This window comes from Oncorhynchus mykiss, chromosome 13, assembly GCF_057628025.1.
Source record: "Oncorhynchus mykiss isolate SJ-2025 chromosome 13, ASM5762802v1, whole genome shotgun sequence".
Taxonomy (NCBI): Eukaryota; Metazoa; Chordata; class Actinopteri; order Salmoniformes; family Salmonidae; genus Oncorhynchus; species Oncorhynchus mykiss.
In genome coordinates, this window is record NC_143034.1 from 65,927,338 (window position 1) to 65,955,014 (window position 27,677).

The window sequence follows — 27,677 nt, forward strand, 5'->3', positions numbered from 1 at the left end:
ACCTTTATTTAACTAGGCAAGTCAGTTAAGAACGAATGGGTTAACTGCCTTGATCAGGGGCAGAACGATAGATTTTTACATATGTGACTTTTTAAGTATTTGAATGACAATTTTTTGTATCGTCTTAATCTCTGCAGCAGTACGGTACCTGGTCATCACTAGCTTCCACATCCTCAAAGTAAAAATGATGGTTAAACCCCGCCCATTTGTAAAATGTATATATTTTATTTGTATTTAACCTTTATTTGACCAGGCAAGTCAGTTAAGAACAAATTCTTATTTACAATGACGGCTTACCCCGACCAAACCCTAACCCGGACGATGTTGCGCCAATTGTGCGCCACCCTATGGGACTCCCAATCACAGCCGGTTGTGATACAGCCTGGAATCAAACCAGGGTCTTTAGTGACGCCTCTAGCACTGAGATGCAGTGCCCTAGACCGCTGCGCCACTCCGGAGTATTTTATACCTAACCCTAACTTTAATACTAACCTTAACCACACAGCTAACCTTATGCCTAATCTTAAATTAAGACCAACAATCATTTGTTTGTTTACATGAATTTTTACTATATAGACCATTTTGACTTTGTGGCTGTGGAATCGAAATACAAAACAGTCCATCGGTCATCGGATAGTAAACCTTCAAAAGACCGGTAAACAGTGACCACTAGCGGCTGTTCAGGCTAATGAACGCCAATATCCCAAAAGTTATTATGGCATTGTTTGTATATTCAGAAACATTAGCTTAATTTTACCCATTGATACGTGGCTATAAGAAGGCAACGACCTCTGATAATTTGGGCATAATTTAGCTATTATAATAACTGATGTGTTCAGTTTATTTCCTGGACCAAATCATGTCATAGCAAATTTTACACGGACCTTAAACAACGACGGATTCATGGAATTACACGGCGCATGCGTGAATCAGATCATGGATCTTTAGAAATAATGATAGACTCGTCTCTTCAGTAAAGGAAGTTGTTAGTCTATTCACATGCCTAGTATTGTTATTATTTCTTATCCAGTTCAACCTGCATCCTAAATAACTGAACGTCATTTCTCGGTATCTGTCATTTGTTGATACGTGCGAAGCAATCATGTTTACCTCGCAAACTTCCATGCAAACGTCCTCCTTCCAAGATTCAATTGACGTGGAAGAAAAGGATACGGATTATGATAACGAAGAGATGGGATATAATCAGAAAATACAGTTGAACTGTTACTATACCATTTATCTCTACCAAGGCACCAGGTAATCTTCTCCATCTGAATGTTCTGCTTGAGTCTATCTAACTTTACATCAAGCAATTTGTTTTGACAGTACACAATGACCTAAACTAGGACATTATTTGGTATGCAAATATCTGCAGATTACGTGAATGTTTACTTGCCTTAGCTACTAGGCTATAGAGAATCTATGGACCTCGGTCCCTCACCCTTCTCCATAGGGATGAATGGAAATGCATTACCAATCACACCAATGTCTCACTTTGTTGATATTATTAGACTCATTGGAGGTTGGAGGTTCTCACAATGTACAGTATTCATGCTCGGACAGTCTTTATACATACACTGTCATTAGTGGAGGCTGGTGGGAGGAACTATAGGAGGATGGGCTCATTGTAATGGCTGGAATGGAACCAATGGAACGGTATGAAACATATGGAAACAACATGTTGGACCCCGTTCCAGTTACTCCATTCCAGTCATTACAATGAGCTCATCCTCCTATAGCTCAACTCACCAGTCTCCACTGACTGTGATAACATCATCAAGCTAGTCCAGCTGCATATTGAGGCCAATTTCTTTGTCACTGTATAACCACTTTCTCCCAAATTCACTGGTTCTCTGTGGACATCAACTGTGGATCCTGCTGCTGACTTACTGTACTGTCAGTTCAGACTTGCTGTTCTGTTCTCCACTAACTAACCAAGTCATGAGTATAGTAACTACCTACAGTACCTGTCTAGATCTGAGGCAGCTGCAGAGGGCAACGTGGCATGGAGCCAGAGAAGAACAGATTCCACAGCCAGTACCAGTCAGGAAGACTTTAGGTAACCAAGGTCTCCCCGTGACCTGTCTGTTTCTCTAGTGGTTTTATTTCTGTGGCTTTCAGTGTTGTCCTTCTCTGTCGTATCCATGGGCCTGCTGCTGGAAACCTATCAACCTGGAATCAACACTGTTTCTTTCCTGTCATGATGTCATCAGTGTGCTTCCGGCTATCTGGGATATGGAGTCACAAAGCCTAGTATCTATCTACCTCCTTCTGTACACACTGTTCACCCTACTTCTTTTGGGATGTCGTCTTTCTGTGACGTCAAGTTGTTTCAGCCTCAGATTCTATAATGATGATGATATAGTTATGTGATATGATATTGTTATGTTATTAAAATGTGATATTTCAGTGTCACATCATGCATCTTACATAGTGACCATAAGGAAAGAGAAGTGGGAAGGAAGGATTTAAATAGGCTCTGTGACTCACATGGAAACTGGAAGATTCTGTTTCACTATATCTGTATCTAGCCTTCATGTTGTGTTGATGTGGCTTTTATTCGTCGGCTTCCTTCTTCATCACCTCTTTGGCTGTCCACTTTCTCATCAGATCGGATTGGTTGCCTGTCACTCTGTTTCCATGGTAACTGACTCTTGCCCCACCAACAGCCTCACCCTAGTGGACAGCAGCCTGCCGGTAGAGGCAGAGCCTGAGCTACGATGCTACATCTCCCGGAGGCTGAGCAAAGGAGCCCTGCTCGGGGGCATGGGAAACATTGCCGCCGTGGAGCTCAGGTGACCTTAACGAACTTAAACTAAGGGCCTCATTCCAAACCAACTCATCTCTCCTTTCCTTAAGAACTTGTTGAACCTAATTTCAAACCAATCCAGCTTTAATATCCTTAGGAACCTGTTGAGCCCATCTCACAGATCTGATTGGGTGGCTTAGGTATGGTATCAGCAATATAGTAACTACACTGCTCAAAAAAATAAAGGGAACACTAAAATAACACATCCTAGATCTGAATGAATGAAATATTCTTATTAAATACTTTTTTCTTTACATAGTTGAATGTGCTGACAACAAAATTACACAAAAATTATCAATGGAAATCAAATTTATCAACCCATGGAGGTCTGGATTTGGAGTCACACTCAAAATTAAAGTAGAAAACCACACTACAGGCTGATCAAATTTTGATGTAATGTCCTTAAAACAAGTCAAAATGAGGCTCAGTAATGTGTGTGGCCTCCACGTGCCTGTATGACCTCCCTAAAATGCCTGGGCATGCTGATGAGGTGGCGGATGGTCTCCTGAGGGATCTCCTCCCAGACCTGGACTAAAGCATCCGCCAACTCCTGGACAGTCTGTGGTGCAACGTGGCGTTGGTGGATGGAGCGACATGATGTCCCAGATGTGCTCAATTGGATTCAGGTCTGGGGAACGGGCGGGCCAGTCCATAGCATCAATGCCTTCCTCTTGCAGGAATTGCTGACACACTCCATCCACATGAGGTCTAGCATTGTCTTGCATCAGGAGGAACCCAGGGCCAACCACACCAGCATAGGGTCTCACAAGGGGTCTGAGGATCTCATCTCGGTACCTAATGGCAGTCAGGCTACCTCTGGCGAGCACATGGAGGGCTGTGCGGCGCCCCAAAGAAATGCCACCCCACACCATGACTGACCCACCGCCAAACCGGTCATGCTGGAGGATGTTTCAGGCAGCAGAACGTTCTTCGCGGCGTCTCCAGACTGTCACGTCTGTCACATGTGCTCAGTGTGAACCTGATTTCATCTGTGAAGAGCACAGGTCGCCAGTGGCGAATTTGCCAATCTTGGTGTTCTCTGGCAAATGCCAAATGTCCTGCACGGTGTTGGGCTGTAAGCACAACCCCCACCTGTGGACGTCGGGCCCTCATACCACCCTCATGGAGTCTGTTTCTGACCGTTTGAGCAGACACATGCACATTTGTGGCCTGCTGGAGGTCATTTTGCAGGGCTCTGATAGTGCTCCTTCTGCTCTTCCCTGCACAAAGGCGGAGGTAGCGGTCCTGCTGCTGGGTTGTTGCCCTCCTACGGCCTCCTCCACGTCTCCTGATATACTGGCCTGTCTCCTGGTAGCGCCTCCATGCTCTGGACACTACGCTGAAAGACACAGCAAACTTCTTGCCACATCTCGCATTGATGTTCCATCCTGGATGAGCTGCACTACCTGAGCCACTTGTGTAGGTTGTAGACTCCGTCTCATGCTACCACTAGAGTGAAAGCACCGCCAGCATTCAAAAGTGACCAAAACATCAGCCAGGAAGCATAGGAACTGAGAAGTGGTCTGGTCACCACCTGCAGAACCACTCCTTTATTGGGGGTGTCTTGCTAAATACCTATAATTTCCACCTGTTGTCTATTCCATTTGCACAACAGCATGGGACATTTATTGTCAATCAGTGTTGCTTCCTAAGTGGACAGTTTGATTTCACAGAAGTGTGATTAACTTGGAGTTACATTGTGTTGTTTAAGTGTTCCCTTTATTTTTTTGAGCAGTGTATATACAGGCCTGTGTGTCTCTGGCTCTATCTAGCTAAGCAAGGTCTTAATTTGGAATCAGACCGAAGTATTCTCTCCTTATGTATACATCTGAAGCAATGTGGCACCAATTAGCCTGCACACTTCTAAAGTAGTGTAAAGCCAGTGTTTTTCATTCATAATAAATATGTGTTTGTTGTCCCATCCCAGTGTCCCAGAGGCAACGGTGGGCTGTTACTGCTGTCTCCTGGAGCAGGAGAGATCCCCAGAGCAGCCCGACGCGGACGGCAATGGCTATGTAATCTGCCTGATGGGAGGCTCTGAGAAAGGCCTCAACCTATATCCTTTATAGGCTAACATGGTCTTTCTGAATCATACTAATGTAGAGTCAGTCTAGATGTATAGATGGGTACTGAAACTCATAAACCATTCATCATTAAACTATAAACCATTTCCTTAATCGACTGTACGTTTAGACTTGAACTGGACAAGTACGTGCAAGGCCTGCAGAGCAGTCTACAGACTGCTGAGGTAAGCAGGAAGTGGAATCACCAAAATAATATAATTGTACTGGATTCCATCATCTCTTGGACAGGGCTCCTTTGTAATAAACACTATCTGAAGGGGACTCACCTAGGTTGTGTTCAAGAGGGAAAAAAATGTTTTGAAATGGGGAGGTACTACCTGATGTTGTCAAATAAGAACACAGATTTTTCTTCTCCATTGTGAAATGTTTTGCTATCAGTGTGACCTATTTAACCCCACCCTAGATAGATAAATCTAAAATGACTACACAAATAGGTAGTCCCCTGTGTAGGGTTATAAGTGTTATTTCCCTCTCTGTCCTCCGTGTGTGTGTGTGTGTGTGTGTGTGTGTGTATATATATATATATATATAGCTGGTGAACCTAGAGACTGAGATCAGGCCCTACCTGAGCATGTGGTACGAGGAGTCTGTGATGCACATCCACAGAGTGGTGCAGATGGTCCAGGGGAGCATCAGCTTCCTGCTATATGCTGTGAGTCACCTTTGACCCATCATTTGACCGTTACCATAGTGATTAATTCCCCCTGTACCAGTGATTCCCCCTCATTGTTTCAATACATTTACTTCCCCTCCATGCTTCACTATGTTATGTTTTTGCTAGTTACTTACTTGGGCTGTGTCTACTAGATAAAGCTATAATTTAGTCTTTACTGACTAGTAGCCATCTTGCTTGACAAAACAAATGGGAAGTGGAAACATTCAAATATAAAATGAGATATTCCCAGCGTATTGTATTGTCACAAAACATCCACTCTAACAATGAGATATTCCCAGCGTATTGTCACAAAACATCCACTCTAACAATGAGATATTCCCAGCGTATTGTATTGTCACAAAACATCTTCACATTTGTTGGCGTCAGTCACGCAATTGCATAGTTCAAAACGCATCATTTTCTTTGATGGCCATCAATGTTGCCACTGTGTAGCTTAGAGCAGAAACAAGGTTCCAAGAATCATTTTGACTGGTTGTAACGTTGATCAGGCCCGTGTCATTGTAGAATAAAGTTTAGTTTAATATGCAACACTGATCAGGCCCATGTCATTGTAGAATAAAGTTTAATATGCAACACTGATCAGGCCCATGTCATTGTAGAATAAAGTTTAATATGCAACACTGATCAGGCCCATGTCATTGTAGAATAAAGTTTAGTTTAATATGCAACACTGATCAGGCCCATGTCATTGTAGAATAAAGTTTAATATGCAACACTGATCAGGCCCATGTCATTGTAGAATAAAGTTTAATATGCAACACTGATCAGGCCCATGTCATTGTAGAATAAAGTTTAATATGCAACACTGATCAGGCCCATGTCATTGTAGAATAAAGTTTAATATGCAACGCTGATCAGGCCCGTGTCATTGTAGAATAAAGTTTAATATGCAACGCTGATCAGGCCCATGTCATTGTAGAATAAAGTTTAATATGCAACACTGATCAGGCCCATGTCATTGTAGAATAAAGTTTAATATGCAACACTGATCAGGCCCATGTCATTGTAGAATAAAGTTTAATATGCAACACTGATCAGGCCCATGTCATTGTAGAATAAAGTTTAGTTTAATATGCAACACTGATCAGGCCCATGTCATTGTAGAATAAAGTTTAGTTTAATATGCAACACTGATCAGGCCCATGTCATTGTAGAATAAAGTTTAATATGCAACACTGATCAGGCCCATGTCATTGTAGAATAAAGTTTAATATGCAACACTGATCAGGCCCATGTCATTGTAGAATAAAGTTTAGTTTAATATGCAACACTGATCAGGCCCATGTCATTGTAGAATAAAGTTTAATATGCAACACTGATCAGGCCCATGTCATTGTAGAATAAAGTTTAATATGCAACACTGATCAGGCCCATGTCATTGTAGAATAAAGTTTAATATGCAACACTGATCAGGCCCGTGTCATTGTAGAATAAAGTTTAATATGCAACACTGATCAGGCCCATGTCATTGTAGAATAAAGTTTAATATGCAACACTGATCAGGCCCATGTCATTGTAGAATAAAGTTTAGTTTAATATGCAGCGCTGATCAGGCCCGTGTCATTGTAGAATAAAGTTTAGTTTAATATGCAACACTGATCAGGCCCGTGTCATTGTAGAATAAAGTTTAATATGCAACACTGATCAGGCCCATGTCATGGTAGAATAAAGTTTAGTTTAACATGCAGCGCTGATCAGGCCCGTGTCATTGTAGAATAAAGTTTAATATGCAACACTGATCAGGCCCATGTCATGGTAGAATAAAGTTTAGTTTAATATGCAACACTGATCAGGCCCGTGTCATTGTAGAATAAAGTTTAGTTTAATATGCAACACTGATCAGGCCCGTGTCATTGTAGAATAAAGTTTAGTTTAATATGTAACGCTGATCAGGCCCATGTCATTGTAGAATAAAGTTTAATATGCAACACTGATTAGGCCCGTGTCATTGTAGAATAAAGTTTAGTTTAATATGCAACACTGATCAGGCCCGTGTCATTGTAGAATAAAGTTTAGTTTAATATGTAACGCTGATCAGGCCCATGTCATTGTAGAATAAAGTTTAATATGCAACACTGATCAGGCCCATGTCATTGTAGAATAAAGTTTAGTTTAATATGCAACACTGATCAGGCCCATGTCATTGTAGAATAAAGTTTAATATGCAACACTGATCAGGCCCATGTCATTGTAGAATAAAGTTTAGTTTAATATGCAACGCTGATCAGGCCCATGTCATTGTAGAATAAAGTTTAATATGCAACACTGATCAGGCCCATGTCATTGTAGAATAAAGTTTAGTTTAATATGCAACACTGATCAGGCCCATGTCATTGTAGAATAAAGTTTAGTTTAATATGCAACACTGATCAGGCCCGTGTCATTGTAGAATAAAGTTTAGTTTAATATGCAACACTGATCAGGCCCGTGTCATTGTAGAATAAAGTTTAGTTTAATATGCAACACTGATCAGGCCCGTGTCATTGTAGAATAAAGTTTAGTTTAATATGCAACACTGATCAGGCCCGTGTCATTGTAGAATAAAGTTTAATATGCAACGCTGATCAGGCCCATGTCATTGTAGAATAAAGTTTAGTTTAATATGCAACACTGATCAGGCCCATGTCATTGTAGAATAAAGTTTAATATGCAACACTGATTAGGCCCGTGTCATTGTAGAATAAAGTTTAGTTTAATATGCAACACTGATCAGGCCCGTGTCATTGTAGAATAAAGTTTAATATGCAACACTGATCAGGCCCATGTCATTGTAGAATAAAGTTTAATATGCAACACTGATCAGGCCCGTGTCATTGTAGAATAAAGTTTAATATGCAACACTGATCAGGCCCGTGTCATTGTAGAATAAAGTTTAGTTTAATATGCAGCGCTGATCAGGCCCATGTCATTGTAGAATAAAGTTTAATATGCAACACTGATCAGGCCCGTGTCATTGTAGAATAAAGTTTAATATGCAACACTGATCAGGCCCGTGTCATTGTAGAATAAAGTTTAGTTTAATATGCAACACTGATCAGGCCCATGTCATTGTAGAATAAAGTTTAATATGCAACACTGATCAGGCCCGTGTCATTGTAGAATAAAGTTTAATATGCAACACTGATCAGGCCCGTGTCATTGTAGAATAAAGTTTAGTTTAATATGCAACACTGATCAGGCCCGTGTCATTGTAGAATAAAGTTTAATATGCAACACTGATCAGGCCCATGTCATTGTAGAATAAAGTTTAGTTTAATATGCAACACTGATCAGGCCCGTGTCATTGTAGAATAAAGTTTAATATGCAGCGCTGATCAGGCCTGTGTCATTGTAGAATAAAGTTTAATATGCAACACTGATCAGGCCCGTGTCATTGTAGAATAAAGTTTAGTTTAATATGCAGCGCTGATCAGGCCCGTGTCATTGTAGAATAAAGTTTAACATGCAGCACTGATCAGGCCCGTGTCATTGTAGAATAAAGTTTAATATGCAACACTGATCAGGCCCGTGTCATTGTAGAATAAAGTTTAGTTTAATATGCAGCGCTGATCAGGCCCATGTCATTGTTTTCAAGGCTCTGAGTCACATACACGTGGAGGTCACCAATGCAGATGACAGGACCAAGGCTGATGTTGCTAGGTGAGTTACTTTAAAGGTCCAGTCCAGTCCAAATTGGGTTTTCGGTCAAATTCTGTTTAATAAATGAGTATCACTTCTGAAAATAATCTGAAAACACCTGGTCTTTATTCCTGTGGTTAAACTATAAGAATATACAGTATGTGCTGTGAATATGAATGAATATGGTTCATGTGTGTGTAGGTTCATTAAGGCAGCCAGTCTGCAGGGCCTGGTCCAGGAGGACACTACCACAGCCTCTCTGTATAAGGCCTCAGAGGCTCTTACTGACCTGGTCATAGACTGCTCCACCAGCCCTCCTACACTCTCCAACACAGGTCTGTGTGACTGCTCTAACCTGTGGATATATATACACACACACACACACACAGGTCTGTGTGACTGCTCTAACTGTGGACATATACACACACACAGGTCTGTGTGACTGCTTTAACCTGTGGATATATACACACACAGGTCTGTGTGACTGCTCTAACCTGTGGACATATACACACACACACAGGTCTGTGTGACTGCTCTAACCTGTGGATATACAGTGCCCCTTGAACTTTGCAACCTTTTGCCACATTTCAGGCTTCAAACATAAAGATATAAAACTGTATTTTTTTGTGAAGAATCAACAACAAGTGGGACACAATCATGAAGTGGAACGGCATTTATTGGATATTTCAAACTTTTTTAACAAATCAAAAACTGAAAAATTGGGCGTGCAAAATTATTCAGCCCCTTTACTTTCAGTGCAGCAAACTCTCTCCAGAAGTTCAGTGAGGATCTCTGAATGATCCAATGTTGACCTAAATGACTAATGATGATAAATACAATCCACCTGTGTGTAATCAAGTCTCCGTATAAATGCACCTGCACTGTGATAGTCTCAGAGGTCCGTTAAAAGCGCAGAGAGCATCATGAAGAAAAAGGAACACACCAGGCAGGTCCGAGATACTGTTGTGAAAAAGTTTAAAGCCGGATTTGGATACAAAAATATTTCCCAAGCTTTAAACATCCCAAGGAGCACTGTGCAAGCGATAATATTGAAATGGAAGGAGTATCAGACCACTGCAAATCTACCAAGACCTGGCCGTCCCTCTAAACTTTCAGCTCATACAAGGAGAAGACTGATCAGAGATGCAGCCAAGAGGCCCATGATCACTCTGGATGAACTGCAGAGATCTACAGCTGAGGTGGGAGACTCTGTCCATAGGACAACAATCAGTCGTATATTGCACAAATCTGGCCTTTATGGAAGAGTGGCAAGAAGAAAGCCATTTCTTAAAGATATCCATAAAAAGTGTTGTTTAAAGTTTGCCACAAGCCACCTGGGAGACACACCAAACATGTGGAAGAAGGTGCTCTGGTCAGATGAAACCAAAATTGAACTTTTTGGCAACAATGCAAAACGTTATGTTTGGCGTAAAAGCAACACAGCTGAACACACCATCCCCACTGTCAAACATGGTGGTGGCAGCATCATGGTTTGGGCCTGCTTTTCTTCAGCAGGGACAGGGAAGATGGTTAAAATTGATGGGAAGATGGATGGAGCCAAATACAGGACCATTCTGGAAGAAAACCTGATGGAGTCTGCAAAAGACCTGAGACTGGGACGGAGATTTGTCTTCCAACAAGACAATGATCCAAAACATAAAGCAAAATCTACAATGGAATGGTTCAAAGATAAACATATCCAGGTGTTAGAATGGCCAAGTCAAAGTCCAGACCTGAATCCAATCGAGAATCTGTGGAAAGAACTGAAAACTGCTGTTCACAAATGCTCTCCATCCAACCTCACTGAGCTCGAGCTGTTTTGCAAGGAGGAATGGGAAAAAATGTCAGTCTCTCGATGTGCAAAACTGATAGAGACATACCCCAAGCGACTTACAGCTGTAATCGCAGCAAAAGGTGGCGCTACAAAGTATTAACTTAAGGGGGCTGAATCATTTTGCACACCCAATTTTTCAGTTTTTGATTTGTTAAAAAAGTTTGAAATATCCAATAAATGTCGTTCCACTTCATGATTGTGTCCCACTTGTTGTTGATTCTTCACAAAAAAATACAGTTTTATATCTTTATGTTTGAAGCCTGAAATGTGGCAAAAGGTCGCAAAGTTCAAGGGGGCCGAATACTTTCGCAAGGCACTGTATATACACACACACAGGTCTGTGTGACTGCTCTAATCTGTGGACATATACACACACACAGGTCTGTGTGACTGCTCTAACCTGTGGACATATACCCACAGGTCTGTGTGACTGCTCTAACCTGTGGACATACACACACACACAGGTCTGTGTGACTGCTCTAACCTGTGGACATACACACACACACAGGCCTATTGAAACGACTCTAACAAACAGACACTCTCCCACAGTCACAAATACAGATCTGTGTTACAGCTGTAGCCACACCACTCTACAAAACAGGTCTTTGTATGGTGCATTCAGAAAGTATTCCGACCCCTTGACTTTTTCCACATTTTGTTACGTTACAACCTTATTCAAAAAATGTATTAAATCGTTTTCTTTCTCTCATCAATCTACACACAATACCTCATAATGACAAAGCAAAAACTTTTTCTACAAAACATTTCTACAAATCTATAAAGCTGAAATATCACATTTACATAAGTATTCAGACCCTTTACTCAGTACTTTGTTGAAGCATCTTTGGCAGCGATTACAGCCTCAAGTCTTCTTGGGTATGACTCTACAAGTTTGGCACACATGTATTTGGGGAGTTTCTCCCGTTTCTTCTCTGCAGATCCTCTCAAGCTCTGTCAGGTTGGATGGAGCACAATGCTGCACAGCTATTTTTAGGTCTCTCCAGAGATTTTCAATCTGGTTCAAGTCCGGTCTCTAGCTGGGCCACTCAAGGACATTCAGAGACTTGTCCTGAAGCCACTCCTGCGTTGTCTTGGCTGTGTGCTTAGGGTCATTGTCCTGTTGCAATGTGAATCTTCACCTCAGTCTGAGGTCCTGAGCGCTCTGGAGCAGGTTTTTGTCAAGGATCTCTCTGTACTTTGCTCCGTTCATCTTTGCCTTGATCCTGACTAGTCTCCCAGTCCCTGCCGCTGAAAAACATCTCCACAGCATGATGCTGCCACCACCATGCTTCACCGTACGGATGGTGCCCGGTTTCCTCCAGACGTTACGCTTGGGATTCAGGCCAAGAGTTCAATCTTGGTTTCATCAGACCAGAGAATCTAGTTTCTCATGTTCTGAGAGTCTTTAGGTGCCTTTTGGCAAACTCCAAGCCGGCTGTCATGTGCCTTTTACTGAGGAGTGGCTTCCATCTGGCCACTCTACCGTAAAGGCCTGATTGGTGGAGTGCTGCAGTGATGGTTGTCCTTCTGGAAGGTTCTCCCATTTCCACAGAGGAACTCGAGAGATCTGTCATCAGGTTCTTGGTCACCTAGCTGACCAAGGCTCTTCTCCCGTGATTGCTCAGTTTGGCCTGGCGGCCAGCTATAGGAAGAGTCTTGGTGGTTCCAAACTTCCTCCATTTGAGAATGATGGAGCCCACTGTGTTCTTGGGGACCTTCAATGCTGCAGACATTTTTTGGTATCCTTCCCCAGATTTGTGCCTCGACACAATCCAGTCTCGAAGCTCTACGAACAATTCCTTCAACCTCATGGCTTGGTTTTTGCTCTGACATGCACTGTCAACTGTTGGACCTTATATAGACAGGTGTGTGCCTTTCCAAATCATGTCCAATCAATTGAATTTACCACAGGTGGACTCAATCAAGATGTAGAAACATCTCAAGGATGATCAATGGAAATAGCGATGCACCTGAGCTCAATTTCGAGTCTCATAGTAAAGGGTCTGAATACTTATGTCAATAAGGTATTTGTTTTTTATTTTTAATACATTTGCAAAAATGTACAAAACCTGTTTTCGCTTCGTCATTATGGGATATTGGGTGTAGATTGCTAAAGAAAAACAATTATTTAATCCATTTTAGAATAAGTCAAGGGGTCTGAATACTTTCCGAAGGCACAGTACATGTACACACAGACATAGAATCACCAAAACATTTCCCATTAATGATCGTCACAGAATACACACTGACTAATCACTCCGTCATCCCTCTCACACCTTTTTCCAGTCAGTAACCGTTTCTGTGACGGTTGGATCCAGTCATTCCTGAACGCAGCAGAGCGCTGTAACCCTTTCCTCCTCAGACAGATCCTGGAGAACTTCAAACTCAAGGTGGGCAAACGCACAGCACACAGACAAGTGGATCACTTTAAACCATTATATAAATACTGTATGTCCAGGCCATGTTTAAAATGGCTGACTGCTTTCTCATCCATGCTCTCTCTCTCTCCCCTCTCTCCTTCTCCTCCCCCTGTCTCTCCAGGCCATCCAGGACATGAACAGTCTGAAGCGGTTCATCCGCCAGGCTGAGTCGAGTCACTACGCTCTGTTCCGCTGCTGCCAGTTCCTGCAGGGCTGTGGGAATGGGGACGTGCTGCTCCAGAACGCCCACGCCGAGCACCGAGACCTCCCTGAGGCCTGCAGCATCATCCGCGTGCTGGATGAGTTCCTCGGCGAACAGCAGGCCCAGGGATGAGGATAGGGATGAGGGACACTGACACACCGCAGCCACCAGGTCGGCGATAGTTGAACCTCGAATTGGCAGTGACACCTCGAGGGCGGCGATAGTTCAACTCTAACCTACCCAGTCTCAACACCATGGCCTGTATTTATAAATGATCCTATAGAAGTCAGAACTCCTGTTCTGAGATGTGAATTTGTGAATACAGGCCCAGACCTGTGTGAAATAGGGGTGCGCTTGATTTGAGTTGGCCACTTTTGGGTCCATTTCTTTTGTTAAATTGTTGTACCAGACTAACTAAATCAAGCACAGCACAAGGATGTGGAAGTATTTGACCCAGGTCTCCTCACACGGGAACTCTTCCATGCTAGATGTCAGTGTGTATCCGTATTTGACCCAGGTCTCCTCACACGGGAACTCTTCCATGCTAGATGTCAGTGTGTATCTGTTTTGGCCACTTTTCCTTTACCGTTGGTGTTTTACAGTGGTCCCTGTCCATTTGCGGTGTAATTGAATAGCATTTACCCAGAAGAAACAGACCAAGTATGTTGTATCTGGATCAGAATTAACTCTAAAAACAAACATATCCAAAGTCATGTTAACACTAGTGATTTCTTTGCTGGTATTAAAACACGCAGTACTATAAACGAATGGAAACACAATCAGTATGTTTAACCCAGACTATACATCTCAACATGTGAATCATTTGTTTTGCTTGTCTTACATCATGTCCACATGTTGTATTTCTTTTAAATGATTAGTGTTGCTTGCCTTTTGTCTGCATGTCAGTATGCTATCTACATACTACAGTACAATCCTGCTTTTCTGCACAGTGGAACAATGCACAAATCACTTTAATCAGCTTTTGTTACTTACTCAATTTCACCAGTAAAGAAATTGCTACACACTGACATTCCCACGTAGCTCAGTTGGTAGTGCACTGCGCTTGCAACACCAGGGTTGTGGGTTCGATTCCTAAGGGGGAGCAGTATGAAAATGCATGCACTCACTACTGCATGTCTCTGGATAAGAGCTTCTGCTAAGTGACTAAATTCATGCGCTGCTTGTTTTTGTATTTCTGTTGCTGACTGCTGTCTTCGTCTTATCTAAAGATACTCGTTAATGTGGTTAATCCTTACATTCCTTAGTAGGGAATATTAGTGTTGTAGAGGCCAACGTGTTGTATATCTACTTCACAGGAGGCTGCTGAGGGGAGGACGGCTCATCATAATAATAGCCAGAACGGAGTGAATGGAATGGCATCAAACGCATAGAAACCATGTGTTTGATACCATTCCACCCTTTCCTCTCCATCCATTACCATGAGCCCGTCCTCCCAAATGAAGGTGCCACCAACCTCCTGTGATCTACTGTCACTGTATGTTAAGTTACAAAGATGACCTTCACTACTCTTCACCAGCCCTATTGTAATGATAGTGTGTTCAGGGCTAAATAACCCACATGATTTATTGTGCCTGTATGACAGCAACTACGTAGGTTATATTTTCCTATCAATGTGTCGACGTCTCTAAAAAGTATATTATGGTGAAAATGAAGCAATATTGTCTGTGAAAGTGTGTCCTTTAAACTGTGAACCAAGTGACATGTTAGTCGGTGATCTATTGTAGTGGACAATGGTGAATGATCATTCAACCTTTTAACTGTGCATTTAAATCTCCTGTACAAGTTAATGTCTATTAATGTGGTGTCTATCATGTTGATCTGTGGTTTGACTTGTATAAATAGTCATGTGAATCCTCTGTGTGGACTGAATCATGAATATGAAATCTGATTTCTGACCATATGAAACAATAGGGTCCCAGTTTACCTATGTAATTATGGCCCTGCCTACACCTAACGATTAAAAAAATCAAAATCATATGAGCAAAAAATATTCAATTTTATTTGGAGTGTCTAGGCAAACAAAGTTAAACGAGCCTATTTATAAAATGAATATGAATTTGGACGGGCAGAAATGATTAAATATTAGAGCATTAGACCTCACTAAAGGCTTCAATCGTACAACAACTTTACTTAATTCCGAACTGGTTCTCTAGTACAGTGGTTCCCAAACGTTTTATAGTCCCGTACCCCTTCACACATTCAACCTCCAGCTGCGTACCCCCTCTAGCACCAGGGTCAGCTGTACCCCCTCTAGCACCAGGGTCAGCTGTATCCCCTCTAGCACCAGGGTCAGCTGTACCCCCTCTAGCACCAGGGTCAGCTGTACCCCCTCTAGCACCAGGGTCAGCTGTACCCCCTCTAGCACCAGGGTCAGCGCACTTTTTAGCCATCATTGTAAGCCTGCCACACACACACACACTATACAAAACATTTATTAAGGATAAGAATGAGTGTGAGTTTTTGTCACAACCCGGCTTGTGGGAAGTGACAAATAACTCTTATAGGACCAGAGAACAAATAATAATAATCAATAATTTTGCTCTTTATTTAACCATCTTACATATAAAACCTTATTTGTTCATCGAAAATTGTGAATAACTCACCACAGGTTAATGAGAAGGGTGTGCTTGAAAGGATGCACATAACTCTGCAATGTTGGGTTGTATTGGAGAGAGTCTCAGTCTTAAATAATTTTCCACACAGAGTCTGTGCCTGTATTTAGTTGTCATGCTAGTGAGGGCCGAGAATCCACTCTCACATAGGTACGTGGTTGAAAAGGGCATCAGTGTCTTAACAGCACGATTTGCCAAAGCAGGATACTCTGAGCACAGCCCAGTCCAGAAATCTGCCAGTGGCTTCTGATTAAAATTACATTTTCACAGAACTGCTTGTTACAATTTGATGAGGCTCTCTTGTTCAGATATCGTTAAGTGGACGGGAGGCAGGGCAATGAAAGGGATAACGAGTCCAGTAGTTTGTGTCATCTGTTTCGGGAAAGTACCTGTGTAATTGCACATCCAACTCACTCAGGTGCTTCGCAATATCACATTTGACATTGTCCGTAAGCTTGAGTTCATTTGCACACAAAAAATCACCCCTTCACACATTCAACCTCCAGCTGCGTACCCCCTCTAGCACCAGGGTCAGCTGTACCCCCTCTAGCACCAGGGTCAGCTGTATCCCCTCTAGCACCAGGGTCAGCTGTACCCCCTCTAGCACCAGGGTCAGCTGTACCCCCTCTAGCACCAGGGTCAGCTGTGCCCCCTCTAGCACCAGGGTCAGCGCACTTTTTAGCCATCATTGTAAGCCTGCCACACACACACACACACTATACAAAACATTTATTAAGGATAAGAATGAGTGTGAGTTTTTGTCACAACCCGGCTTGTGGGAAGTGACAAATAACTCTTATAGGACCAGAGAACAAATAATAATAATCAATAATTTTGCTCTTTATTTAACCATCTTACATATAAAACCTTATTTGTTCATCGAAAATTGTGAATAACTCACCACAGGTTAATGAGAAGGGTGTGCTTGAAAGGATGCACATAACTCTGCAATGTTGGGTTGTATTGGAGAGAGTCTCAGTCTTAAATAATTTTCCACACAGAGTCTGTGCCTGTATTTAGTTGTCATGCTAGTGAGGGCCGAGAATCCACTCTCACATAGGTACGTGGTTGAAAAGGGCATCAGTGTCTTAACAGCACGATTTGCCAAAGCAGGATACTCTGAGCACAGCCCAGTCCAGAAATCTGCCAGTGGCTTCTGATTAAAATTACATTTTCACAGAACTGCTTGTTACAATTTGATGTGGCTCTCTTGTTCAGATATCGTTAAGTGGACGGGAGGCAGGGCAATGAAAGGGATAACGAGTCCAGTAGTTTGTGTCATCTGTTTCGGGAAAGTACCTGTGTAATTGCACATCCAACTCACTCAGGTGCTTCGCAATATCACATTTGACATTGTCCGTAAGCTTGAGTTCATTTGCACACAAAAAATCACCCCTTCACACATTCAACCTCCAGCTGCGTACCCCCTCTAGCACCAGGGTCAGCTGTACCCCCTCTAGCACCAGGGTCAGCTGTATCCCCTCTAGCACCAGGGTCAGCTGTACCCCCTCTAGCACCAGGGTCAGCTGTACCCCCTCTAGCACCAGGGTCAGCTGTACCCCCTCTAGCACCAGGGTCAGCGCACTTTTTAGCCATCATTGTAAGCCTGCCACACACACACACACTATACAAAACATTTATTAAGGATAAGAATGAGTGTGAGTTTTTGTCACAACCCGGCTTGTGGGAAGTGACAAATAACTCTTATAGGACCAGAGAACAAATAATAATAATCAATAATTTTGCTCTTTATTTAACCATCTTACATATAAAACCTTATTTGTTCATCGAAAATTGTGAATAACTCACCACAGGTTAATGAGAAGGGTGTGCTTGAAAGGATGCACATAACTCTGCAATGTTGGGTTGTATTGGAGAGAGTCTCAGTCTTAAATAATTTTCCACACAGAGTCTGTGCCTGTATTTAGTTGTCATGCTAGTGAGGGCCGAGAATCCACTCTCACATAGGTACGTGGTTGAAAAGGGCATCAGTGTCTTAACAGCACGATTTGCCAAAGCAGGATACTCTGAGCACAGCCCAGTCCAGAAATCTGCCAGTGGCTTCTGATTAAAATTACATTTTCACAGAACTGCTTGTTACAATTTGATGAGGCTCTCTTGTTCAGATATCGTTAAGTGGACGGGAGGCAGGGCAATGAAAGGGATAACGAGTCCAGTAGTTTGTGTCATCTGTTTCGGGAAAGTACCTGTGTAATTGCACATCCAACTCACTCAGGTGCTTCGCAATATCACATTTGACATTGTCCGTAAGCTTGAGTTCATTTGCACACAAAAAATCATGCAATGATGGAAAGACCTGTGTGTTGTCCATGTTAATGCAGACAGAGAAGAGCTCCAACTTCTTAATTATAGCCTCACACATTGAATATAGTTGTAATCTTAGATTCAGATCATTCAGGCAGGAAAAAACATCACCCAGATTGGCCAGTCGTGTGAGAAACTCGTCATCATGCAGGTGGTCAGTCGTGTGAGAAACTCGTCATCATGCAGGTGGTCAGTCGTGTGAGAAACTCGTCATCATGCAGGTGGTCAGTCGTGTGAGAAACTCGTCATCATGCAGGTGGTCAGTCGTGTGAGAAACTCGTCATCATGCAAGCGGTCAGACAAATTAAAATGGTCAGTAAAGAAAACTTTAAGCTCATCTCTCTATTAAAAAAAATAAAAAATACTTTGCCCCTTGATATCCAGTAGACTTCTATGTTGTAAAAACGTTACATGGTCGCTGCCATAATGCAGAAAATACACGAGAGTTCAGGGGCCTTGCTTTAACAAAGTTAACCAGTTTCACTGTAGTATCCAAAACGTCTTTCAAGCTGTCAGGCATTTTATTTTATTTTATTTATTTCACCTTTATTTAATTCCCTTGGCAGCAAGAGCCTCTCGGTGGATGCTGCAGTGTACCCAAGTGGCGTTGGGAGCAACTGCTTGCACGCGCGTTACCACTCCACTATGTCTCCCTGTCATGGCTTTTGCACCATCAGTACAGATACCAACACATCTTGACCACCAAACTGCATTTGATGTCACAAAGCTGTCCAATACTTTAAACATATCCTCTCCTGTTGTCCTTGTTTCCAGTGGTTTGCAGAAGAGGATGTCTTCCTTAATTGACTCCCCATAAACGTAACGGACATATACCAGGAGCTGTGCCAGGCCCGCCACGTCTGTTGACTCATCCAGCTGTAACGCATGTAATTCAATGGCTTGTATGCGAAGCAGTAATTGTTTCAAAACATCTGCCATGTCACTGATGCGTCGTGAAACAGTGTTGTTTGATGAAGACATTGTATGTATAGTTTTTCCACCCAGCATTGTCCCATTAAGTCCTCCACAATAGTATGGGTCTTGCCTGTCCTAGCCACTCGGTAGCTCACCATATAAGACTATTTTAGCCCCTTCTTATTAATGGTATCTGTCTTAATTCTCAGACAAAAAATTCCTTCTTTTTCAAATTGGCATGTTTTGTTTCTAAATGTCTGTGCAAGAGTGAAGGTTTCATCGAGTTGTGAGATAGTACTTTTACACATATAACACACTGTGGCTGAGGAAAGGCACTACTCCCAATATAAGTGAACCCCAAAACAACGTAGTTCTCATCATATTTGCGCCTCTTCGATGATCCAACGTCCCTGTCTGTTGTTCTGTGTTTTCCCGGATAAGGGGCAGTAGCTATTCGGCTGCATCAGATTCACAACTGTCAGTGTCCATGCAAGCTGGGCTAACAACAAAGGTAGAATTACTGATGCTGGCATTGGATGTGCTCGTAGAAGCAGAACAACTTGTGTCGTCGACAGATGCAGGTGTCGTACTGATGGTAGTAACTGGTGGTATGTGTCTCTATGGACGTGGGCCTTACTAAATGGACTGTTTGAAAATGTGAATAAAAAAAAATTAAAAAAAATAGTAATTATGATAAACAAAATGTTTTACAAAATTATGTGAATCACATTTTTATTTGGCGACGGCATTGCGCGTAGTACCCCAGTTTGAGAATACCTGCTCTAGTAGAATACCTGCTCTAGTAGAATACTTGCTCTAGTAGAATACCTGCTCTAGTAGAATACCTGCTCTAGGAGAATACCTGCTCTAGTAGAATACCTGCTCTAGTAGAATACCTGCTCTAGGAGAATACCTGCTCTAGTAGAATACCTGCTCTAGTAGAATACCTGCTCTAGGAGATTAGTAAGAGTGAATCACCCCGTGTTCAAGAATGGCCTTTTTACCTTCATCCAGATTACAACCTCTCACTTTCAGATATTTGAAAATTAAATAATCTCCAAAATATGTCTATTTTTAAAGCAAGCAATAGAAAGCTGGTTGCAATTTCAGTTTAATCCACCAGAAAAGACAGAACAAATATTAGAACAAATACTATGGTTAAACTCAAATATACTAATTGATTAAAAAAAAGACAGTATAATCTTTGTAAATTATATCAGAAATAGGACTGGTGGAGTTATTTCATACATGCAGTTAACAAAAAATATATGGAAATGTCTGCTCTATCCAAAATTACAACCAACTGATTGCAGCATTACCGCAAAAATGGCGGAGGCAAGTGGAAAGGGGAGAAGGTAAGGAACTTGTCTGTCGGCCCTGCATTAAATACCAACATTTTTCTAAAGAAAATTGTGATAAATAACAAACTATACCAGTTTCATTTAAGGACCAAAAAACACAGCCGGAGTTTTTCCATTTAAAATATTCTATAACATTCTTGCAACCAATAGAATGTTATATATATGGGGCTACAACCATCCCAGCTTTGCAGATTTTGTTGCAAAGAGACAGAATATTTGGATCATTTGTTTTGGTACTGTCCATATGTAACTTGTTTTTGGTCGCAGGTTCAGAAATGGACGAAAAATTGCCAAATTTACTTGGAACCAACTTTGCAAATAGCTCTGCTGGGTGATTTAAAAAGTCATAGTCAATCGATCAATAGTATAATAATACTCTTAGCAAAGGTGTTTATCTTTAATTTACAATCTGTAGAAACTATGAGTATAGAATGGTTCAGAACTTTTATGAAAAATCACAGCACAGTTGAAAAATATATGGCAGCCAGAAATGTATTGTATTACTGTATTATTGATTGTATGTTTGTTTTACTCCATGTGTAACACTGTGTTGTTGTATGTGTCGAACTGCTTTGCTTTATCTTGGCCAAGTCACAGCTGCAAATGAGAACTTGTTCTCAACTAGCCTACCTGGTTAAATAAAGGTGAAATCAAAAAATCTAAATGGGATGGTCTTCAAAGATACAGTGAGGGAAAAAAGTTTTTGCTCCCCTGCTGATTTTGTACGTTTGCCCACTGACAAAGAAATGATCCGTCTATAATTTTAATGGTAGGTTTATTTGAACAGTGAGAGACAGAATAACAACAAAAAAATCCACAAAAATGCATGTCAAAAATGTTATAAATTGATTTGCATTTTAATGAGGGAAATAAGTATTTGACCCCTCTGCAAAACATAGACTGGTCATTTCTTTGTCAGTGGGCAAACGTACAAAATCAGCAGGGGATCAAATACTTTTTTCCCCTCACTGTAGATGGGAGGGGTTGATGGTAGCTGAAGGCTGGGACTAAAAACAAACAGAAGATAACTAATGTAAAATACATTTTCCATTAAATGTATGTAGGATGTATAACCTGGAAGTGGAAGCCTAAGTATTGTTGGGTTAGGGGAACATAATAAAGAAGTAAAATCAATTTAATTTGTTTACTCCAATTAAGGGAGTGGTGGTAGGGTTAGGGGAAAATAATAAAGAAGCAAAATATATTTAAATAATATATACTCTATATATTTACAAAAAATATACATGTGTGATTGGAAATGATGCCACAATGTATCTGCAGTATTAAATCTGATCTACCTTCTAAAAAAGAAGGATAGGGTCTGCCTGAATACTATAGTACCTCTCTCCTGACATTATATACTAAGTGGAACACTTTGACAGTATAAAGTTAGTTATTTAATATGGTATTTCCTTGACAGTAGATTGTATTAAAAGAGAAGTCAATAGAATAGAATATCATGACAAATGAGATTTTTTTTTCATAAAATGTAAACATATTTAAATCTCTAACAGAATGCGTCAAGCTTTATAGAACAATTTGAATGAGGAAAACTCATTCAGTCTATATTATCCAGAGTCTATACTATATACCAGTCCTAAGAGCCATGACGAGCCAGCCCGTAGGTCTCCACAGTAGAAGCACCTGTTATCCAGCCCACCGTCCCTCCACCCAGACTGGCCATCATGTCATCCAGGAGGCCCCTGTCCTCCACCAGTATCTCACCTCCAGGGTAAGGCTCTGCTATGAGAGTGAGGGATAAAGACGTGTGTGTTTTTGTTAATACTGATGATGAGTCTGGTTAGGATTTTCATGGGGTAGATAGGGGGGGAATAGTGGCTACTTTACTTCTGGTTCTACACATTCCTTTAAATAAAAGTATACCATTCTCAGGATATGTTAGGGATCTATTCAATCCGTATCGCGGGAGTTCAGCCTCACAGCGTGATTTACATTTAAAGGCAATGTTTCTTTCTTAGCGGAGACTGCATATGTCGGCTCAACTGTCTAAGGCACTGCATCTCAGTGCAAGAGGCGTCACTGAAGTCCCTGGTTTGAATCCAGGCTGTATCACATCTGGCCGTGATTGGGAGTCCCATAGGGCGGTGCACAATTAGCCAAGCGTCGTCCGGGTTTGGCCGGGGTAGACCGTCATTGTAAATAAGAATTTGTTCTTAACTGACTTGCCTGGTTAAATAAAGGATAAATAGAAACTAAAATGGTAAATGACCTTTACACCGTGCTATTCAAGGATATAGATTGAAAGGGCCCTTATATTTGTGTGTCTATAAAATTAGCAGAAAACAGAAATGTATGAAAAGGGAATTAGAACTAGAACGCTGCTGTCATACTCACCAAGTGTGTGTTCAGACATTTTCCTCATTAGGGAACTGGGGACGTCATAGATGCTCTCTGTCATCTCGCTATAATCTGAGATAGAACATGAAAATAAACCCAAATACACTTTAATTTGCTGGTAAACAAATGAAAAATATTGAATTAATTTAAAACCCAATCAATTGAAAAATAAACATTTTCATAATCTCACCATGGCGGTCACTTGCCCTCCTATTGGACAGTGGGAAGTCATAGAGGTCCTCTCCATCAGTCAAGTCTTCATCTGATTGGTTGATGTGATACTCAGCTACAGAGGAAATGGCAGGTAGGTTTTTGGTCATTTATCAAACACAGACCATTAACATAAGTCATTATCATGTAATATGATGATATCTACTTGTATTTTATATCCTATACAGTGGTCTCCATAATGGAAGAATTTATGACATTTATGATGGATAATTTATTGATTTATGACATATAACAACACACTGATGTGACCATGAGGGTAGTACTCACAGTTCCGGGGGGCTGGTAGAATGTCATACTGATCCTCTTCCTCCTTACACTCTTCCTCCTCTTCTTCATCTCTCTCCTCCTCACATCTCCTTCTAAATCTATGGACACTGTCTTCATCCTCCTCTCCATCTGAAATTACAGTGAAAAGATGTTGCCATATTTCAGAGCTGAAGATACAGCTTGGCTCCCTGTTAAGGGAATTTGATCAATAATGACTAATTATGTATACATTTCAATCAGGACTGACTAATCAGAATACTATTATGTTACTGTATATGTATGAATGTTCTTTTAATCCTAGTACTGAATATAATGTGTGTAAATATAATCAAGAATAAGAACAACGACTGTCTGTTCATTGGTAGAAATGAATGAACTATATCGCCAGACTGGCTAGAATGCTTATCTACACAGGCTGACCTTGGCTCTAGACGATGTGGGAAGGCTTGAGAACTATACAGCCTTTGTACCAGTGTCAAGAAGAGACGGAACAGTTTAGAAAACGCTGATGTCATTTTCAGTTTATAACCTGTGATAAAATGTATCATGGGCAGTACTCTCGAGAATAAACACAGCTGGTTGATTTCAAAGACTGGTCTCTGTCCATTTTATACAAATAAGGGTCTTACAAATTCTTATGAATTGACAGAGTGTTTAATTTTAATTGGGTATTAAAACATAGAGGAATTTAATTCCTGTAACACTCCCCACCTCACCACCAAAGCATTAAATGCCACAACGTGCCCATTTCCTCTTTCCACTAGACAACCAAACCATTGATTCCCTCCAACTGCTTGGCACAGCAAATGTGAATGAAAAAACAAACACATTTCCACTTAAGTTTGCTGAGTTTACAGAGGATTGATGCTCTACTTACAATGTGAGATGGTGTTCTGGTATATGGCTTCCTCATTACTGGGCTCATCAGTGAGGGAGAGAGAGAGGGTAGCCCTGTGCCCCAGATTTTGGTCAGGGGTGAGGGGGCCAGAGAGGCACTGGGTAATCCTGTGTCCCTGGTTTAGGTCTTGGTCAGGGGTGGAGGGGTTGAGGGGTGCATAGAGGGGTCGATGAACCCCCAGTGGTTCCATCATGCTGTCACATTCTGAGCTGTTATAGGTGCTGAAGCGACCTCTGGCCTTCAGGTCATCAGACCTCACATCCTGCTGTCTGGAGACAAAACAGATGGACAGGCAACACTCAAATGGACAGAAATAAAACTGTTCCCCACTATATTTTATTAAACCAACATTTTTGCAGATAATGCATTCCAAGGCACTCAAATGCTGACCAGGAATACATAAAGCATTATCTTAGACAGCTGTTGCATAGGCTCTGTCTGCCACTGGAGGCTGCTGAGGGAAGGACGGCTCATAATAATGGCTGGAACGCAAACCATGTGTTTGATACCATTCCACAAATTCCACTCCGGCCATTACCACGAGCCCGTCCTCCACAATGAAGGTGGCACCAACCTCCTGTGCTGTCTGCATAGCAAATCCTCCCATATCTATATAGTAGTTTCAGGCTTCAAATACACCTGCACAGATTTCATCTATTCTAGCACTGTGATTGTTACAAACAGTTATTTTTTAAGGTTTGACTTACGATGCTCATAGGTTATTTAGCCTAATTTGAATGAACCTTTTGGAAGTCGTTCTAGGTATGAGCTCCTGATAAATTACTAGTGTAATGTAATGACAAACAGTGCAGTAGTGTCTCAATAATCCTGAGCTTTCTGTTACCGTATGCAGCCTGGGTCTGTACCCCCTGGGCCTGAGAGATGCATGGCCCTCCACAGCTGGCCAATCCACTCCCTCCTCAGATCCCCTGTCTCTGCAGACTGCAGACACATGGTCAGGGGGTAGCAGGGATGCATTTAGTACATTGTTACAGTCTGAGTTAAAAAGATCATCCTTAGTTGTTAGAGGAAGTGTTAAATGACTTTAAGCAATCCAAGTACTGTAGAACACAGCTGGGTACTAGTTAGCCTAGTGGTTAAGAGTGTTGGGTTAATAACCAAAAGGTCTCTGGTTCTATTCCCCAAGATGACTAGGTCCAACATCTAGGTGTGAAGCACCTATAACCCTAATTGCTCTGGATAAGAGTGTCTGCTAAATGACTCAAATGTAAACAGCTGATAAAATATTTTAACACAGTTGAATTCATCTTTCTGAACAATGGACAGCTTCTTCACCTGGTACTTTCATTTGGAAAATTCCCATCAGTGAGTATGAAGTGACAGTAACAGACCACATCCTGAAACCACATGTTAAACCTACACAGGCATCGGCGCCCACACGGTTCTGTAATGACACTAGTAACAGACCACATCCAGAAACAACAGGGCAGCCTGCACAGCCCACACCACACGGTTCTGTATACCTGAAGTGGGAGTGGAGCTGTCTGTGTGACTCACCAGTACTTTCCTCTTCCCATTCTTCATGGTGATTTCAAACACGTAGTGCTTACGCTTCTCCCTCTGGATCTCACGCACAGACTGCACCTGACCCAACAACAACACTTCTATTTCAGACATAAAGTGCTATACATACTTGTAAATAGTATACTATTAAGCAGCTGTAACTAGGGCATATGGAATAATGGGTAATGTTCATTGAACACAAGGGAAAGTAGAACAAAGTCCAGGACAATTGTTCCTGTCTGTCCGGCTAGAAGGACCAGGAAGGCGTTCAGACCAAATCAAATCAAATCAGTTTGACTTACAGTGTAGATGTAGTACAGGCCTCTTAGGTGTGACTGTGGGGGACAGAGAAGATCAGAAGACTATTACTACTTTGAACAGTGTAAATAACATTCAACTTCCCCTGAAAACATTGAAGGACTTCTCACAGCTGATACTCACAGCACTCCCATGTTTCTTAGTGTAGAAGAATAATGTTGTGTTTTGGAGCCTGAACCAATAGGTTGACCACTTCATTTTCTAAAAGAGAAAAAACACAGACTCAGTGTCCCTCCAGACTCAGTGTCCCTCCAGACTCAGTGTCCCTACAGACTCAGTGTCCCTACAGACTCAGTGTCCCTCCAGACTCAGTGTCCCTCCAGATAGTGAAGACTTGATTCTGGATACAAACCATGACTGACTGGCAATAACAGAGTAAAACACAGACTCAGTGTCCCTCCAGACTCAGTGTCCCTCCAGACTCAGTGTCCCTACAGACTCATTGTCCCTCCAGACTCAGTGTCCCTCCAGACTCAGTGTCCCTCCAGATAGTGAAGACTTGATTCTGGATACAAACCATGACTGACTGGCAATAACAGAGTAAAACACAGTAGTATGGAATATATTGGCATATATAGAAAGCAGTTGACAAAAATATTGGAAAAGTGATCACTTGTAAGTATTCATCAACACATCAAATCAAATGTTATTGGTCACATACACGTGGCTAGCAGGTGTTAATTTGAGTGTAGCGAAATGCTTGTGCTTCTAGTTCAGACAGTGCAGTAATCTAACAATTCCCCAACAACTACCAAGTAAACTGAGTCCAGTAATTGAGCTGTTAATGTGACAATTTTTTCTACATGTTTGTCTTACCATTGTATCTTTCCTTTTCTTCAGGAAGCCCTCGAAAAGCAGCTGTTGCCTCTCCGTTGACATCGTTTCAGAAGTTAACACTTATACTAAATCCTGTTATTAGTTCTTGTTCAGTATCACTAGTCGATGTGTGACTTCCCCCTTTCACTGAGAACTGGGATATCACTGGCTTCATCACCTGCACACTTCTCCATTCTGACCCACAAAATGCTTGTTTGTCCCCATGTTTGTCTTCAGTCACTCGGTATAGAAACGTATGGGATATTAAGGTCAAGTTGACGTTGACTGTGTGTGGTGAACTATACGCGCCTGCCTAGCCATTATACGTACCCACATTTCAGGTGTTTGTCCACTGAGAATTTTGAGCTCAATGAAGAGAACATTATTC

General features: G+C 41.7%; 2 protein-coding genes across 3 annotated transcripts; one reads left to right on the plus strand and one right to left on the minus strand.

Annotated features, from left to right (window-relative positions):
- The first annotated feature begins 887 nt into the window (after positions 1-887).
- Positions 888-15,515, plus strand: LOC149978974 (protein Njmu-R1-like). The gene is made up of 10 exons (XM_090197228.1): positions 888-1,257; positions 1,976-2,059; positions 2,670-2,795; positions 4,737-4,865; positions 4,997-5,057; positions 5,426-5,545; positions 9,144-9,208; positions 9,389-9,522; positions 13,308-13,411; positions 13,563-15,515. Exons 1-10 carry the CDS (start codon positions 1,103-1,105, stop codon positions 13,773-13,775), a joined length of 1,191 nt encoding a protein of 396 aa, XP_090053354.1. The 5' UTR covers positions 888-1,102; the 3' UTR covers positions 13,776-15,515.
- A 5,095-nt stretch (positions 15,516-20,610) lies between these two features.
- On the minus strand, positions 20,611-27,447 carry LOC110485248 (uncharacterized). 2 transcript variants are annotated; one of them, XM_036939004.2, is made up of 10 exons: positions 27,290-27,447; positions 26,597-26,674; positions 26,458-26,490; positions 26,150-26,236; positions 25,476-25,573; positions 24,611-24,900; positions 23,734-23,862; positions 23,426-23,521; positions 23,233-23,307; positions 20,611-22,617 (listed from the first exon to the last, which is right to left on the minus strand). In XM_036939004.2, exons 1-10 carry the CDS (start codon positions 27,350-27,352, stop codon positions 22,475-22,477), a joined length of 1,092 nt encoding a protein of 363 aa, XP_036794899.2. In that variant the 5' UTR covers positions 27,353-27,447; the 3' UTR covers positions 20,611-22,474. The 2 variants fall into 2 exon arrangements, with proteins under 2 accessions (XP_036794899.2, XP_021411981.3); XM_021556306.3 differs by having other exon boundaries at positions 20,611-22,620.
- Between the last annotated feature and the right edge of the window lie 230 nt (positions 27,448-27,677).